This window comes from Daucus carota, chromosome 8 (assembly GCF_001625215.2).
Source record: "Daucus carota subsp. sativus chromosome 8, DH1 v3.0, whole genome shotgun sequence".
Lineage (NCBI taxonomy): Eukaryota > Viridiplantae > Streptophyta > Magnoliopsida > Apiales > Apiaceae > Daucus > Daucus carota.
The window spans coordinates 20,027,246-20,046,951 of record NC_030388.2 but is presented as its reverse complement, the minus strand read 5'-3'; the positions used below and the strand labels follow the sequence as shown (position 1 = coordinate 20,046,951).

At 31.7% G+C, this 19,706-nt stretch overlaps 1 protein-coding gene across 1 annotated transcript; it reads left to right on the top strand.

Annotated features, from left to right (window-relative positions):
- The first annotated feature begins 217 nt into the window (after window positions 1–217).
- Window positions 218–13,097, top strand: LOC108198300 (umbelliferone 6-dimethylallyltransferase, chloroplastic). The gene is made up of 12 exons (XM_064082518.1): window positions 218–336; window positions 505–689; window positions 770–853; window positions 935–1,009; window positions 1,103–1,186; window positions 10,622–10,711; window positions 10,915–11,013; window positions 11,115–11,210; window positions 11,498–11,569; window positions 11,922–12,020; window positions 12,243–12,347; window positions 12,873–13,097. The coding sequence occupies exons 1-12, from the start codon at window positions 309–311 to the stop codon at window positions 12,912–12,914; spliced, it is 1,059 nt and encodes a 352-aa protein (XP_063938588.1). The 5' UTR covers window positions 218–308; the 3' UTR covers window positions 12,915–13,097.
- Window positions 13,098–19,706: the final 6,609 nt, after the last annotated feature.

The following is a 19,706-nucleotide window of genomic DNA, read 5'->3' as shown; positions in this document are numbered from 1 at the left end:
CCATCCCAAATTAGATGGCCCCGTTGACTTTGGGCACACAATTTAAGGTTCATTGACCGCATAGATACGTGACTTATTTTTAAAATTTTATTTTTGCAAAATAAATTTTCATTTATAAAAGAAAAAATAAAAAAATAAATTTCGGAAGTAGACGGAATGCACCTAAAGTTACGTGCCCAAAGTCAACGGGGACATCTAATTTGGGATGGAGGTAGTAATTTGATAAGCACTGAAATCTAAAACCTTATAACTGCATACATGGCTAGTTTCTGAAGTAATCACCCCGCGTTGAAGCCAAGAATCAAGCCATGGCACAAACACAAACTCTACGAGAAGGTACCTTTTATCTTTGCAATCATTACATTTACCTCGCTGCCATATCTGCATATTCTAGTTCTTTAACTAATTTCAATTTAAACGCCTAGCTTCTGATGATGAACTCGTACAAGTATTATAACGCAAAACTCGATATTTGAGTTCTGACTCTACATTCAATCTCTATAGTCAGCAGTGTTAACCAGCGAACACGAAACAAAAACCAAATTGGACAGACTTTTGGTGCAACTTTAAAAGATGAATCTGCACTGCAGCCAAAAGATGATAATAACAAAGTAACAGCACAGAGTGATATATGGAGGAAATGCGATGTGTTTCGCAGGTTTTGTCGTCTGCATAGTGTTACTGGCACGGTTAGTTCTCTTCTATATCTTCTTGTTTATCGTATCCAGCTATTTTCTGCAGATCATATAAAATAGTTTCTCTGCAACAGGTTACTGGCGTAGTTTCGGTATCACTACTGCCTTTGACTTCATTCGGAGATCTGTCACCTGAATTTTTCGTAGGAATGCTCAAGGTTTCGTATGCTGAATAAATGTGTACACTTAACATAAGACTAATGATTCTTTCAAGATCTTGAGTTGTTGTCTAAATGCAGGCAGTGCTCCCATTCGTTTTCTTAAACATCTATGTGGGTACACTAAATCAGTTAACTGATCTGGACATAGACAAGGTAAAAAGACTATTTGATCAACTAATTATTCATTTTAATTATGTGTTGTGCATAGTTCATAATTAAATCTTTGTTCCTGTGCAAATTGCTCAGAAAAACAAGCCCCATTATGTGCTGGCTTCCGGAGAATATAGCATGGGACAAGGAAAGGCTATTACTGCTGCAATTGGAATCATGGTTAGATTTATTAATGTTGCCTTCTACTTCAAATTCATTGAGTAAGCAATTTATAAGGATATGACAAATTGGTAACATACTCTATCAGAAAGGGAATGAAATTATCATGTTTGGACTTTCAGAAAAAATTGATCACCAAAGATTATAACCAATCTTTTATATATTATTTTATAAAACAAATTAAAAAGTAAATATCAAAATAGGTTAGATATAACTTTTATATAATAATTTATAAATTCTTTTAATAATATATATATATATATATATATATATATATATATATATATATATATATATATATGGGGAGGGTTCTGGTACAAACTTACAAACTTACAAACTTTTTTTGTTCAACACATATATAACTTTGAGTTCAACATTTTTTTAACATAATTTGTTGAACATCGATTAAAATAGTGGTGGAGAAGTACGTAAACCAATTTTTAAATGTAAGAACTAAGATAAACATGTTATATAACTAATATTTATGTTTCTAGACCCTACCCAAACCCCAGAGGTATAGTTTAAACATCTTTTTAGATATATTCAACACAATGATAATTAGTGTTCAACACCCGATGTTGAACCCCAGTTATAAATATGTTGAAAACGCGATTTATTTATGCGTTATTTTTAAAAATTGTGATTTTTTTTGAAGAATTTTCAACATAGATACTTTATATAACTAAGGATTAACACGATGGGAGAATAAAAAAAAGTTTGTAAGTTTGTAACTTAAAAAAGTTTTTATTTGATCCTATCCCTATATATATATATATATATATATATATCAACCCTATATAGGGGGAGGTTCAAAAGAGACCAGAGCTTAGGGAGAGACTCGAGAGACCGTTCATCTGACCATTGATTATTATCTGATCCTATGGCTTAAATGATATACATCTATATTAGTATTAATACATGTTTAACACTACAAGGATAGTATTTGTCAACTTTAAATACGATTTCCATATACATAATAAATGTGTATTCAATCATCATTATTACCATATTAAAAAGATAATCAGTTTTATTACTATGTGTCACAAGATTGTAAAGAATATTCACATAATTGCACACGCTTTAGTTGCTAAAGAAACGTAAAGATCATTATTGCATATTATTCCCATAATTAGAACAAATCTTTTCATAATTTAACGATCTATCTTTCTTATTTATTATAATTTCATGTTTACTTCTTTAAAGTGTTCATGAGAAACATGATAAGAATTTCATATAGAAAATTAAAAAGGTTGCTATTAATGATTTAATTTTTTAATTATGGAGATTCCATAACTTGTTCATATAGTGATAAGAATAAATACATTTTAATATTAAAATAAATAAAATTACAATGATATCAATGAGGTTCTACTTGTGATTTCCGCAAAATATATTGTATTTATTGCTATTTTTTATTGTCTAATTTATACCTTTTTATATTAAATTATTAACTTAATTTCACAAGATTCTTTAAGGTGTTCCTTATACACACGATAAAATTAAATTTTTTTGTATTATTTTTGATAGAACAGGAAGCCGGTTCAAGGTGGGAAAATATGATCGGGAGATTTCTTAGGGTGTTCGTAAAGGGAGTGTTAAAAATTATTCATTTTCTTTTAATCTTAGTTGAATTCCTATTTTTAATAATTTTCAAATACATAATAAAATCAATAATGTCCTTTTACCATCAATTAAAAGTAGATAATGTATTTTAAAATTTTTTTTTATATAGATATTGACGTTATAAAATTTAAAAAAACAAATATTTCACTAGATATTCAAATTAATCTCTCATAAATTTATTATTTTTTAAAATGTGAGAAAATTAATCTGGAAATTTGGGAAGGTGAATAGAGATTTGAAAAGTTTGTATTAAAGATCTAACGTTTAATTTATAAAGAGATTCCATAACGTGTTCGTGAAAGTGATAAGAATAATTAGTATCTTCAAAATCGTTTATATTTATTATTATTGTGATTTAAAGAAAAAAATCTCATACTTACGTTGCATCTAAATATATTTTACCTACAACCTCATATCTTTTTTATATTAATTTACCAACTTATTTTCACAGGATTCTTTAAGGTGTTTTCTTAGACACATGATAACAATTTCACATCAAATATCTTGTTTTATTAAAAGTTAAATGACAAGATATAAATATTTTAACTTATTTCATTAAGTTTTATATTAATCAATGATTTCTTCACAGATATAACATATCTTATGAATAATTAATATTTTAAAATTTATTTTTTCTTACTGATTTTATAGATATTCCTTAAGATGTTACGTACACATACGACAAAAATTGCACCTTTGTGTTTTATTTAATTTTAGATAATAAATTTTAAAACAATTATTCGATTAAGTGTCTTGTGTGCCAAGTGAGCGATATTTTTATAAATTATTTTACATACTAATTTAAAAAATTTAAATATTAATTCAATATGTTCTTTTGTAGAGATTCTTTCAAGTGCTACATTGCAATTGAATAAAAATACATGGTTGTGTTTTTTTTAATATTTACAAATAGAGATTCCTTATTTTGATTAATATGGAGATTCATTAAAGTGTTCTCAAAAAACTACACGTGTGTTTTTTTTAAAATTTACTAATAGATATTTATTAATTTAATTATTATGGAGATTCATTAAGGTGTTCTCAAATACTAAGATTCTAATTAGAGATCTAACAACATTTTTTTTGTTTTGCAAACATAGTGTTCTATATCAAGTGTTTTGAATTATGATATAGGATCATAATAACATATTGAACGTTAACGTTCTAAGAATATCAAAAGAACAAAAAAAATAATCGAAGTTTAAATTAGTGTTCTTTAGACGAATCCAAAGGATTATGATATATACTCTAACTAATATAATAAAAGGACAAATCTTAGCAAAATGAGCTAGATTAAAGATTAAAGATGATTATATAATACTAGAGCATTCAGTGTTTAAATTGAATTCAAAATGTAATAAATGACAATGATTTCTTTCCAAAATAGAAAAGATCATGCAATCCCTAAATATTAGCAACATACAGAGAGTTAGAATACAACTTGAAAGCCTTCATTATAATATATATTTACAGTAATGCCATTGAATGATGTATTTAGTAATGTATTCAAATACTAGTTAATCAATAGTCTAGATATGGTATCTCAGGTCTCTTGAGATGAAGGGTCTCTCTAGAACTCAACCCATATATATATATATATATATATATATATATATATATATGCCAACATTCCAAAGAGGGACTCCTTATATGGAGTTACATAGTGCGCCACTATAAATCATCAATTTTATTATAAATTCTGTTATAAAATACATATAAACCATGATTTTAATATATAATACTGTAAAATAAATCTATTTTAAGTAATTTAACACTTAAAAATTTGATTAAAAAAATATATTTTCGAAACTGATTCTACAACAGAATAATTCTGGATGATTATTATTCTGTTATAGAATCATGTTGAGATATTGCATAATTTTAGATGATCTTTGGAATAAAAAAATTGTATAACTTCGTTTTCGGTTTAATAATCAAAATTTGCAATTATATTTCATAAAAAATATAATAGAATATATATTATGTATATATTTATAATGGTGTGCTACGTAACTCCATATAAGAGGGTATGCTATGGAGTGCTACCCATATATATATATATATATATATATATATATATATATATATATATATATATATATATATAGAGGGGAGGGTTCTGGTACAAACTTACAAACTTACAAACTTTTTTTGTTCAACACATATATAACTTGAGTTCAACATTTTTTTATCATATTTTGTTGAACATCGATTAAAATAGTGGTGGAGAAGTACATAAACCAATTTTTAAATGTAAAAACTAAAAACTAAGGTAAACATGTTATTTAACTAATATTTATGTTTCTAGACCCTACCCAAACCCCAGAGGTATAGTTTAAACATCTTTTTAGATATATTCAACACAATGATAATTAGTGTTCAACACCCAATGTTGAACCCCAGTTATAAATGTGTTGAAAACGCGATTTATTTATGCGTTATTTTTAAAAATTGTGATGTTTTTTGAAGAATTTTCAACATGGATACTTATTATAACTAAGGATTAACACGATGGGTGAATAAAAAAAAGTTTGTAAGTTTGTAACTTAAAAAAGTTTTTATTTGATCCTATCCCTATATATATATATAGGGTCAGGTTCGAGATAGAACCAAGTTATTGTTAGAACTTAGAACTCGCTAAGGACCATTAGATCTAAGTATATTATATGGTTGAGATTGAAATTACATTTAATTATGAAGTACTATATGCATTAAATATGTACATATTTATGACCATTAACTAATCACTTTAAATAAAATGACTTACTTACCATAACTAGTTTTAGTTTTAAATATAATTATTATATATTGCTGCAGTATACTCTATTTTTATGTCATATATTCATTAAAACAAAAAAATACTATTGCAGTATATCATAAATTATACTCTTACATTATTGTCGAACTAATACAAAAATAACATAACCATAGTATATACCATTGCAGTATATGTAAGTAATAGATAAAATAATAGATTCAATTCATCAACACGATATTAGCTAAAATGAAATAATTAGTGAATTCATTATTTTATTGTAACTTAAATATACTGCAATGATATACCATAGTATATTTATAAATTGATTTGATTTTTTTATCTATTACTTAGATATACTGCAATGGTATACAATAATTATATCATGTGTGATATATTTCCTGAAATAGTGAGATATGATATATAATTTATTACCTAATATAATGTGAAATATAATGTGTGCTTTAAATGATTTAATCATTTAATATCTTCCCTCATTAAAGCACACATTATATTTCACATTATATTAGGTAATAAATTATATATCATATCTCACTATTTCAGGAAATATATCACACATGATATAATTATTGTATACCATTGCAGTATATCTAAGTAATAGATAAAAAAATCAAATCAATTTATAAATATACTATGGTATATCATTGCAGTATATTTAAGTTACAATAAAATAATGAATTCACTAATTATTTCATTTTAGCTAATATCGTGTTGATGAATTGAATCTATTATTTTATCTATTACTTACATATACTGCAATGGTATATACTATGGTTATGTTATTTTTGTATTAGTTCGACAATAATGTAAGAGTATAATTTATGATATACTGCAATAGTATTTTTTTGTTTTAATGAATATATGACATAAAAATAGAGTATACTGCAGCAATATATAATAATTATATTTAAAACTAAAACTAGTTATGGTAAGTAAGTCATTTTATTTAAAGTGATTAGTTAATGGTCATAAATATGTACATATTTAATGCATATAGTACTTCATAATTAAATGTAATTTCAATCTCAACCATATAATATACTTAGATCTAATGGTCCTTAGCGAGTTCTAAGTTCTAACAATAACTTGGTTCTATCTCGAACCTGACCCATATATATATATATATATATATATATATATATATATATATATATATATATATATATATATATATATATAATTCTCACCAATTTGCTAAACTTGACCCTTTAAAAATTAAACTATACTCCCTCCATCTCACTTATTTTTATACGATTTTTTTTCATCATTTGACACGTATTATAAGACTTTTTCAAAATATAGTTTTATAACTTGTTTTTCAAAAATTTTGTGTTTAACAAAATTTAATATATAAAATTTTATTTAAAATATATTTTAAGATAATCATACAATATGAAAATGTTAAAGGGTTTGTCTAGTCTGCCCATGAGCACATGTTAAAAGCAGAATTTTATATGTTTGGGTGATATTAGTTGGTGCGCCCCCTATCTATAGATTTGATACCTTCACCCTCGAAGCAATTGGATGTCCAACTCAGGCTTATATAACTGTGATTGTATATGCAGGGATTCATCATTATTAAGATACGAAAGCCAATAAAAATGAGTCAAATTTAACAATGGAATAATCCAACGGAATTCCGTTGGTAAAATACCAACAGTTTTTTGCCTGTTGGCAAGTTAACAACGGAATAATCCGTTGGGATATGATTTTTTCTTACAGCCTCCTAGTCGGTTGGTATTCGGTTGCTATATTACCATCAGAAATACATATTCTGTTGGAAAAAGATTACCAACGAGGTTTTTAGTAACCGTTGTTTCCGTTGGTAATTCCGTTGCAATTTTGAATTGCCAACAGAATATCACTTTTACCAACGAAATATTCCGTTGGTAATTCCGGATTTTCTTGTAGTGAAACTTGTAAAATCCCGCTTATAGCATATGATGATGGACACTCAAAAACCAGATGTTAAAATATGTGTGGAACTCTCGTTTTCGAAGAGTACAAAAATGACAGGATAATGTAATTGCATTCTAGCTTGGAGAGTGTGAGGCGTTGACTTGCATTGATGAGTCCCTAATTACTCCCATGCACATATCGACTAGATAAATTCTGGTGGAATTCCGGGCACTTCCTTCCCAATACCACGCGGATCCCAAAACGATAAAGATCATTCACTCTGCACAGCTAGATTAACCTGGGTTGACCTTATAATACTCCCTCTTGTTTTTTTATATTTTTTAATCCGTTTTTCTATGGTGTTTCATGGGCACACAATGGGCCTGTTTGGGTACAAAAGAGAAGTGTTTCTTTTGAGAAGAAGTTGGCTTTTGTTATTCTTGAACCGTTTGTGTAAAAAAGCAGAAACACTTTTTAAAAGTTATAAATGCTAGCTTTTCTCTCACAGCTTCTACTTCTTTCCCAAACACTTTAAGTCTTAACTTGATTCTAACTTCTACTTCACTTTTTCACTTTAATCAAGAAGCACTTATTTTAAGCTCACCCAAACGGCCCCAATAAACACTAACTTCTATAAATTTGGTGCATTTTTATTGGTCATTTCATCATAAATAAGAATGACCCCCTTGCATTTACACAAAGTCCACCAATTAGAATTCACCAAACTCATTAAATTTAGTGTATAATGTGTGCCCATGGGCACACAGTAGAAAGACCCTTTTTATATATGACACTTTTGACTTGGACGTGTATTTTTAAGTGGGTTGACCGAGTAGTAAAAATTATTTTCAATGGATTTTTTTTGTGAATTGAAACTTTGATCAGAAAAATAAAATTTCAAAAATAATATTTTTAACCACCTAGTCAAAGCACTTAAAAGTGTGTGCCAAAAAGTCAAACGTCATATATTAAAAAACAGATGAGTACAGTTTTGGGTAAAATTAGAGATTTTAGATTTTTAGAAGTTTGATCACTAAAATCCGATAATGTTAATGTTTATCTGTTAATATTAATGTTTGGTAGTTAATGTTTGGTAGTTTGCAGATTGAAATAGAGGTTTGGATGAAAAAAATTAGTTTTAAAAAAGCTGTTTTGAGAAATTTTTTGGTTAAAAGTTTTGGTTTGTGTGTCAAAAGATCTAACTCAGTTTTAATTTGTAACAATAAATTTAGAAAAAAATTATGAAAATAGATGATCAACACATTTTAAATTATTTGACTAAAATCAACTAATTCATCTAATTTGAGATGGAGAATAGTTTCCGTTCAATAGAAGCGGTAAAGAAACGATTCCTCCATTTATGTTTTATTTTAGTAAAAGAAAAACATGCTGCGACATCCAAAAATTGTTTCAATTTTTTTCTCCAAATTCTGATGTATAACTTGTTTGTCCACTAACTTTTTAAATTAATTAATATAATGGACCATGCATATAAACAGAGAATCGCTCAATACAAATTATCCTAAACAACATCGCTTATATGTCATCACTTATCTAGCACCCATCACCCATCAGCTCTGCCACTCAATCCACCCCGAATCCACGAGAGCCTCGTCAAGATTTGCATAGACGTTAGACATGCTCCAAACAGCATTAAGAGTCAATATTTGGTCGCACCACGTTTCCACCAGACCTCATCCCGACCTTACAAACCTTACTAGACCCATGTGGGTCCCATTTCGATCCACCTCGGTGTCATTCCCCGGCGCCAAGTGCCTTCTCATTCTAACTAATCGGGTTGAATTTTATTTAGTTTGTATTTAATGATTTGTATTGCAGTACGAACTTATATACACATGTGTGTATTATTTATATATCATAATTGAATAAAATTTATTTTTAAAATATATTCAGAAACATTTTCAAAGAATAAAATAGAAAATATTTATGCAACATATAAGAATAATATATAAAAGATTACATAAACAAGTCCATATGCAGTTGTGCAGGCACCTTATATTGATTAGTGCCTTAAATATTAGAGCGGGAGATATCAGATATTCTAAAAATTGTCTCAAAAATTTTAAAAAATATTGTTGTTGGCCTTGCCCCTTATCCTTTCATTAATTAAACTATGTAACGTGTTACTCCCTCTGTTTTTTTTATATGACGCTTTGACTTTTGGCACACATTTTTAAGTGCTTTGACCGGGTAGTTAAAAATATTATTTTTTGAATTTTCTTTTTCTGAATAATAATATATAATCAAAATTTTTATTCAGAAAAAGAAAATTTAAAAAATAATATTTTTAACTACCCGGTCAAAGCACTTAAAAATGTGTGCCAAAAGTCAAAGCGTCATATAAAAAAACAGAGGGAGTATTTTTTAGTCTTTTGGTAGTTGTTTTGATACGCCTACGAAATGCGACGAGAGAGAATCAAATGAATTAACGAAATCTGTATTTTAAATATGAAGTGATTAGAGTAGTTGTTGTAATTTTCATTTGCTTCCGTTATTCTATTTCAAGTATTTGGAGTAGAAATCAAATTCACATATTTTTGAAAATACTCATTCCATTTCAGCATTATATTTTTTTTATTATAAAAAATTTGGATTTACTCATGATTAGTCATTATCTACTAGTATTCTCTTCTTATTTATAATTTTTCATTACTATCATGGGTTTTGGTCCATGATAATCGATTGTCATGGAGCTCTTATCTAACACACAGCTCCATTACCATCAGATTTGTATTTCAAGGGTTGGGATTGAAACCTATCTTTTTAAATATCCGCTATAATTTTCCGCGGATACTTAAAAAATGAAATTTTAATCTGGACCCTTGAAATAGAGATCCGACGGCACTGAAAGTGTGTGTTAAATAACCTGTTGGTTGCCGGGATCAGGACCATTCTACCATATGCTTATTCTATTCTATCTAGACTCTAGTACATACTTTAAAACTATATATGGTATGGAGTGACCCGAAGTCAAATGAGTACTTCGAACAATGCAATATCCATGTGTATGGTGGAAGAGCAGAGATAATAAATTTTTCCTTCTATGAGGGTTGTGAATCTATTATCTATGGTTTTGATTACAACTAAGACGATATTTCGAATGAAAAATTTTGCAGGGCCTTGGTACGGGAATTATATTCGGGTCCCCTCCACTACTTTACGGAACTATTATACATTTTTTAGTTGGAACAGCATACTCTGTCAAGGTACATCTCATTGATTTGTTTTCATAATCTTGGCTAAAGCATATATTTTTTTCAAAATAACATATAGAAACAAAAAAAAATTCGAAACAACGCATGAAAAAGGTTCATCCTTGGTCTCATTCATTCTTTGTAAAACATCTCTTACCAGTTTAACTCTGCAGATAACATATTCTTTACTGGTTACCAACAAATAATTTTTGCAGCTACCATATCTGAGATGGAAAACAAAGCCATTCCTTGCCGCATTAGGTATCGGTCTACATGCATTCAATTTCCAGCTTGCTGTCTTCTGTCATATCCAGGTAAACAACACTATACATATACTGGAGCAAAGGTAATATATGTGTTATTCTTGTGATACATTATTTGGTACTGATCAATGGACAGATACATTAATTCGCAGAAATATGTGCTCGGTAGACCATTAGTTCACCCCAAGTCCTTCTACTTTGTTCTCATTTTCTTCATGCTGTTTGCTACCGTTCTTGGAGTGTTCAAGGTAAAATATCTTTGTTTTCAAAGCTTATAATCCTGAGATAGCTGTAAATTTTACGTTTATCATCACTTAATGTCGCAGAATAATTTAGTGAACCAATTTTACTTGAAGGTTTCTAATATTTTCATTAATTAAGTGTCATACTATTATGTAAAATATTTAACAATTTTCTGGCATATAGAATAAGCCAAAACATAAACGAAATGTTATTATTTCTTGTAACTTGCTTTGTGCTATGAGATAAAAATTTTGATTTCATGCAATGATCATCATCCAATGCACCTTCACAGGACATACCAGATGTAGCAGGTGATCAAGCATTTGGCATCCAAACATACAGTGTCAGGCATGGGAAAAAGAAGGTTTGTAATGTGCTGCATAGTTGTTAAAATTAAATTGATCTTCTCTATGTACATAGAAATATAGGATCAGTGGCAGACCATGTTCGTTCAATTAACATTTATATCAAATTATAAAGACAATGATTATTCACAATTTATAAATGCAATGTTCTAGAAAGTACAAGGCTATAAATCAAGTGATACAGATATTATACATTAGACTGGGACTAGGGTAATTTATGAGTTATTGTTGCTCTGATTTTGTTCTGAGTGAGAATCTGCTTTTGCACTGATCAAGAATCTGCATAATCCTTAATCAAGAATCTGAGTGATATAAAAATAAGTTATTCTTCATTGCCTTTCTTTTTTACAGGTCTTCTTCATTTGTATTTTGGTTCTGCTAATTAACTATGGGTTTGCTGTGGTGACCGGAGCCGTGCTATCTTCACTTCTACTAAGCAAACTTGTGACAGTAAGTTTTACTCGTCATGATCACCTAAAAATCTTCATTCTCTCGTCTTGAGTGCCAAAATGTTTATATATAATTATGTATCAAATTCATGCTATGTTCTTGATTTACTTTTTTAGGGAAAATGGATAACTGCCTGTATAACATCTCTTTTATCTATATCACAATAAAATTGATTTCCATTTATTTTTATTGATATTATTTATTTGTTTTTCCTTATTTCAGGTAGTAGGTCACTGTTCACTTGCTTCCTTACTCTGGCGTCGAGCTAAATCTGTTAATCTTGATGATGATTCTGCAGTGGAGTCACTTTACATGTTTTTGTGGAAGGTATACATGTGATTCCTCTCTCCTATATTATCCACAGATTTAATTTCATGTTTTCTTCGATCATATTGATTCAATTCATAATGACTGAAAATGTATATTATTTACAAAAGTATAATGGATATTACTACTTAATTATTGATATATGATAAATGTAGACGGTAAATTATTAAGCAAACAAAAAATTAAATTTGATCATTATAAATTGAGGAGGGAGTGGTGCTTGTATATATACCACTTCAGCGTCAACTATTAGAAAGCTTCACTAAAGATCAAAATATATTTCATGCAAGATTTTGATATTCTTTCATAGATGAAAAACTCATCACAAAAATTACCATATTATTAAGAAAAAACTGTTCAGGCAAGACTTTGAGATTTTTTATAGATGTTCTTGTATTTCATGATGAAAAGATCATCACAAAATTTACCATATTATTATGAAAATCTTTTGAACACTTATCACTGTGTACTACGAGATTCATAACAAGTTCATCTAACTATCCTATATTTGCAACCTTCATGCAGCTGTTTACCGCAGAGTATGTATTAATTCAGTTTATACGCTGACAAGAAATGTAAGTATATACTACTTCAATCCAAAAATGTAACTTCTTATTTTCACTCCTCTCTGGGTAGTGAGCACTTGCTGCCTACATTCAGAAAGATGAGTTTGAATTTCTTTAAGTATTTGTATGAAATATTTTCAGTTCTGTAGTTGTTGTAATCATACTGCAATGTACATTTACACAACAATTCAACTCTTGTTTTTTTGTACATGTGTTTATAATTTAGTCTTAATGACTGTGATTTCTTATCTTTTTTGAAACATTAAAGACAAATATTTCACTCAGTCTGTCATTTATACTTATTCTCCACATTAGAGCTCCCAGTATTACGTCACTATTACCTAGAACTGATATAATTAGTCCAGTACCCATCCTTACTACGCTACTCCCTCGGTCCCATCCATTAGTTCTCAAATGGGTTGGTACGGAGATCAAGAATTGAATAAACATTAATGTAGAAACATGCAAGTGGATATAATTAAAACAAAGAAAAGTGAAGCTAATAATGGGATCGGTTGATATTTAATATATAAATTAAGTATAGTGGAGAAAAATAGTAACACTAGTTGATTTTTGTAATATAAAATTTACTATATTTGATAAGTTTTGAAATGTAAATAATTGGATGTGACATCTCAAAGAAAGGAAAGTATATATTTGATAAGTTTTGAAATGTAAATAATTGGATGTGACATCTCAAAGAAAGGAAAGTATAAAGAAATGATCGAGAGACGGAGAGAGAGTACTATTCTTAAATATGTTTAAATTTCTGCATATATTGCTATCCGAAAATGTGATTGCTTATTTTTAATCGATAGATGATAACTTACCAGTAGATTACACTAGTCGAACTAGCAGCATATATAGTGTTGGGATTATTAATCTAAACATGCTTGTTTTATTTATTTATGTTTGCTGAATAAATCAGCGTGTTTTGTGCACACTGAGTAGCATAGTAGGAGTCTTCAGTAGTTGTAGTTGCTTAGGTCTGTGAGTTGATAAGTTAGAGAAATGTTAGGATATGCTTTCCTGGTTTGTAGGAGCTTAGCTATTACTAGTCACACACTGTGTGGTTATCATTTCAGATTGTAGTTTTCCATTCCAGTAAATCAAAGTAGTGTTCTGTTCAGTGTTTATTTCAATATCTGGTATCAGAGCGACTTTTAATCACCTGGAGAATTCATTCGAGCTAATAGCAAATGGCTGAGTCGAGCAAGAATAAGGAGGGTTCCTTTGGCCTTAGCTATCCGATGCTAACAAAGACAAACTATACCGTATGGGCCACGAAGATGAAAGTTTTCATGCAGGCACACGCGGTGTGGGAAGCAATTGAGCCTAAGGATCCAAAAGTCAACCCAGTTGAAGAGAAGACGGACAAACGTGCTTTAGCCATTGTTTATCAAGGACTTCCCGATGACATGCTTTTGACAGTGGCAGAAAAACAGACATCCAAGGAAGCCTGGGGGGCGATTAAAACACTATGCTTAGGTGCTGATAAGGTCAAGAAGGCTAAGGCTCAGACGATTAAGGCTGAGTTTGAGTCGCTAAAGATGAAGGATTCAGAACTAGATGATTTATGTATGAGACTAAACGGCCTGGTCACAAACATTAGGACTTTAGGAGAAACAATCGCAGAGGAGTATGTCGTAAAGAAGTTATTGAGAGCTGTTCCAACCAAATTTCTTCAAATTGCTTCAGCTATTGAACAGTTTGGAAATTTGGACACCATGTCGGTAGAGGAAGTGATGGGCTCTTTAAAGGTTCATGAAGAACGCTTGCATGGACAGATGGAGAGCAACGAGGGACAACAGCTGTTGTTGACAGAGGAGGAATGGCAGAAAAGGGAAGGAAAGGACGATAAGCTCCTCCTAACAAGGGAAGAATGGTTACAAAGGTCAGGGAAAGGTAGTCTTTCAGGTGGCAACGATGCTCGCATCAAAGATAGTCGTATCGTACGTGACAGAAGCCAAGTGAAGTGTTTTAATTGTAATGGGTATGGTCATTTTGCAGCCGAGTGTCGTAAACCAAGGAGGGCAAGGCAGCAAAGGGGTGAGGTCAACCTGACACAATTAAATGACAATGAACCTGCATTGTTGATGGTCATGCGTGAAAAGGAAGCAGATGATGTGATAATGCTTACAGAGGGCAAGGAATTGATTGATGTTAAAGAAAGAGAAGAAAATACCTGGTATCTAGACAATGGGGCTAGCAACCACATGATTGGACGACGAGAAAAATTCGAGAAATTGGACAGAACTATCAAAGGAGAAGTGAAATTTGGTGATGGGTCTTTAGTAAAGATCGAGGGAAAAGGATCAATTAGAATTGATTGCAAAAATGGAGAAACCAGAGTACTTAATGAAGTTTATTTTATCCCCACACTTCGAAGCAACATCATCAGCTTGGGCCAGCTATCTGAGGAAGGAAATAGAGTGGTTCTAAATGGCACCAATCTGTGGGTTTATGATAGTTGCAGGAGATTATTAATGCAAGTTCAGAGGTCTGTAAATCGACTGTATAAAATTCAGATCGAAGGAGTACAACAACAGTGCCTGTTAACAAGAAATGAAGAAGAGGCGTGGTTGTGGCATCAGCGCCTTGGACACGTCAATTTTCCATCTATGCACCTGATGTCAAAGCATCATATGGCACATGGATTACCCCTGATCAGTCAACCCAAAGAAACTTGTAGTGGGTATCTAATGTCAAAGCAAACACGTAAGTCCTTTCCATCTCAAACATCTTTCATTGCAAAAACTGCATTAGAACTAATCCATGTAGATCTTTGTGGACCCATATCTCCTCCCACTCCAGCTGGAAATCGGTACTTCATGTTATTAGTTGATGACCATACCCGTATGATGTGGGTGTATATGCTTAAAAATAAGGCTGAAGCTCTCATCCACTTTAAGAAATTTAAATTATTGATTAAGAATGGTAAGAAGCATGGCATTCAGGTACTAAGAACGGACCGTGGAGGTGAATTCTGCTCAAATGAATTTAAAACTTTCTGTGAGGATAATGGAATATTGAGACATTACACAGCGCCCTATACACCTCAACAAAATGGTGTCGTAGAGCGCCGCAATCGCACAGTAGTTGCAATGGCCAGAAGCCTACTAAAAGAAAAGAAAGTCCCTGTGAAGTATTGGGGGGAAGCTGTTAGACATGCTGTCCACATCCTGAATAAGCTACCCACTCGGGCACTGTCAACTCTTACTCCACATGAAGCCTGGTACGGCAAGAAACCAAGTGTAGAGCATTTGAAAGTTTTTGGGTGCACCGCGTATATGAAAGTACCCGTTGTCCACACAACAAAACTCGATGATAGAAGCATATTGGTGGTACATTTCGGTCGAGAACCAGGAACCAAAGCGTACAGGTTGTACGACCCCCTTTCAGGCAAGATTCATGTTAGTCGAGATGTTGTTTTTAATGAACGTCAAAAATGGGAATGGGAACAAAGAAGCACAGTCGAATCACGTGAAACAGGACAGTTTACTCTGGAGGATAGTGATTCAGAGGACTCCGAGGATCACATACCAGCAACACCACAAACGAGTGGCAGCACTGGCTGCACTCTAGTGGACAATGAAGCTGCTCCAAGTGACATTACAACTGATAGTGATGAAGCTGTCTCCAGTCACCCCACAACTGATAGTGATCCACCCAGAAAATTAAGACCTCTTGCTGATATTTATGATCACACAACAGAACTGGAGTTGCAGGAGGAATTGTTGCTGATGGGGATTGATGAACCGGTTTATTTCGAGCAGGCTGTCAAAGACGAAGTTTGGCGACAAGCCGTGGATAAAGAAATAGCCTCTATTGAGAAGAATCAGACTTGGACACTAACAACATTGCCAAAGGGTCACAAACCTATTGATCTCAAGTGGGTTTTTAAGCTAAAGAAAGATCCGAATGGAGAAGTAACAAATCATAAGGCCCGTCTTGTTGCCAAAGGGTACGTGCAGCGTCATGGTATTGATTATGAAGAAGTTTTCGCCCCTGTGACTCGCCTGGAGACAGTGCGTTTACTCTTAGCCGTGGCCGCCAAAAATGCTTGGGAGGTGCATCACCTCGACGTTAAATCTGTGTTTTTAAATGGTGTTTTACAGGAGGAAGTTTACGTCTCCCAACCAAAGGGTTATGTGAAAAAAGGGCATGAGCATCTTGTTTACAAATTAATTAAGGCGTTATATGGCTTATGTCAGGCTCCTCGTGCATGGTACTCTCGCCTTAATCAGTTTTTGTTGAATTTGGGTTTCATAAAATTCCCCTACGAGCACGCTGTTTATACTAAACGAGAGGGTGTTGAATCCTTAATAGTTGCTGTGTATGTCGACGACTTACTCATTACGGGAACAAGCCTGTCAGCCATTGTCAAATTTAAGGGGGAGATGAGTCGTGAATTTGACATGTCTGATCTTGGTAAACTTTCACTAGTACAGAAAATGCTTTTTGCTACGCCCCTTTTGCGTCGGTTTTATATATAACCGTTGCTCAGAACTACTTTAAGCGTCGGTTCTGTCCAGAACCGACGCCTAAAATGAATTATTCTGATCTATAGCGTCGGCTCTTTTCACAGCCGACACCTAAAACCCAATCTTTTACGTCGGTTAAACATTACTCGACGCTTAAAACTAGTTATTGGCGTCGGTTTCCCGAACACCGACGCTAAAGGGTATATTTTAGCGGCGGTTCAGGATACCCGTGGCTGTAGCTGCAACTCTCTAGCGTCGCCTTTCTTTTAACCCGACGTAATAGACATTTTTTGAGATATTAAAAAATTAAAAAACTGAATAAGGTCGCGCGCATACTTGGCCCATCTGGTTTAGTTTCTCAATTGGCTCTATACGAAATTACTCTCAAATCTCAATTGCTGGAGCGAATCTCTCAGCACTCAATCTCTCAGCGCTCAATCCCTCAACGCCCTATCAATCTCAATCTCCCAGGTAGGTGCTGCTCCCTCTCCGGGCTGTAGAACTAGGCTCTCTCTCCGGGCTGTGTTCAATCTCCCACCGAATCTCTCGGCTCTCTCTCAATCTAAATCTCTCTGGGGCTCAATTTCAATCGCTGGGTCTGCTACAAACTAGGGTTCTTTCCTCGATTGATTGTATCTCTTTGCTGGGTTTTTTGGTCGGCTGCAAAACAAGGGTTACTGGTATGTAGTTTAATTTGCTGGGTACTGTGATTTTGTTAAGTATGTTTGAAATTTTGCTAGTTGGGTTGTATTTCTTGGTTGGGTTTTTTGGTGTTTGATTCATATTGGGTGCTTGGTACTGGGTTGGGATTTTGCTGGGTTGGTTTGCTGGATTTTGTTTTCCAAATATGAAATTATGCACTCTGATTTTTTCAAGTATGAGAAGGCATATCCCAATCCTTGTTAGATGGTTCTTGTTTAACTTGTTTTTTCATCTTTGTAAGTTTCAAATAGTGTCAAAAAACCCAGTCTGGGTTTAACAATGTACCTGCATCAGAATTGGGGATTAATATGATGGATTAGTGGTGGACTTTGTTTAAATTGAGCATGACTAGTAAATCCTATTCTGAAACTTTCACTCTAACCAGCTCTGTCTGCAATAACAGACAAAGATGAGAGCTGACAAGCTAGCTATCTGGTTAAACTTCGTTCCTATTTCTTAAGGAGTCTGCAATACACATAACATATACATAAAAATCGAAGCATATATAGATAATATAATATTGTACATTAAAGAAATTGTCAAGGAAATTGTCTACATTATACAACTTTTGGTTTCAGATATTACTTGCTATATATTCATAAATATACTGAAAAAGGTTTCAGATATTACTTGCTTTTGGTTGCAAGAGAGGTTGATCTTATTCTAATATAGATAATTTGTTTGATTGACATCATGTAGTTATTATTTGTGACTATAGGCATTACATTTATGGATGAAATTAAAAGTGTAGGACAAAGTTTTCTAGTTTATGAGCTTTTTATTAGATGTACTGAACTTGAAAATTTCAGAGATTTAAACTTTTACTATAGGCTATAGGCTGAACATTGGTTGTTCTTTGTAATACCACTGGTATATAACAATCTTGGCAGCCTGAGGAACAAAATAAAAATTTGCAACCACTTAGAGTGTAACAAACTATTTACCAGTGAAGGAAAAGAACAGGAGAAATTCCAGGTGGCATATTATTTATATTATAGAAATTCTCTACAGAGCATCATATCTCTGCAATTTTAGATATACCACTGATCATTCTTAGCTAGGCCTGTCTAATAGTAAATGAAGGATTTGTACATAACCTAAATTGTTAGAAATTAGCTTTTAATTTAATGTACAACACAGAATTTATATGTGTGTATTAGCAAAGACTATATTGTGGCCACCTCTGTCCAGGAGAGTGCTTTTCATTCTGTTGTGCTAGAAATATATTAAATCTGATTAACTTGCTTCCTGGAGTTATTTGATCTTGTGTCAGCTTGTACACATACAATAATTTTTTCTGATTATCTAATCTTTGTACAAAAAATGTATTGAAGTTCAGTAGGTACTTCAATAGATGTGAATGAAATATATTATATATATGTTAGTTTAATAGAATGAAAATCTGAATATTATATAAATATATTATAGATATTATATATTATATAGATGTGAACTAAGTCCTGTATCTAAGAGTGCTTTTCATTCTTTAATAAATTAAACCTTATGAACTCAAATCTGAATAAATTAAATTGTCAGAAATAGCTATTAATTTAATGTACAACACATAAATTAGCTCTTGCAGGCACAAGTTTAGTACACACACATAC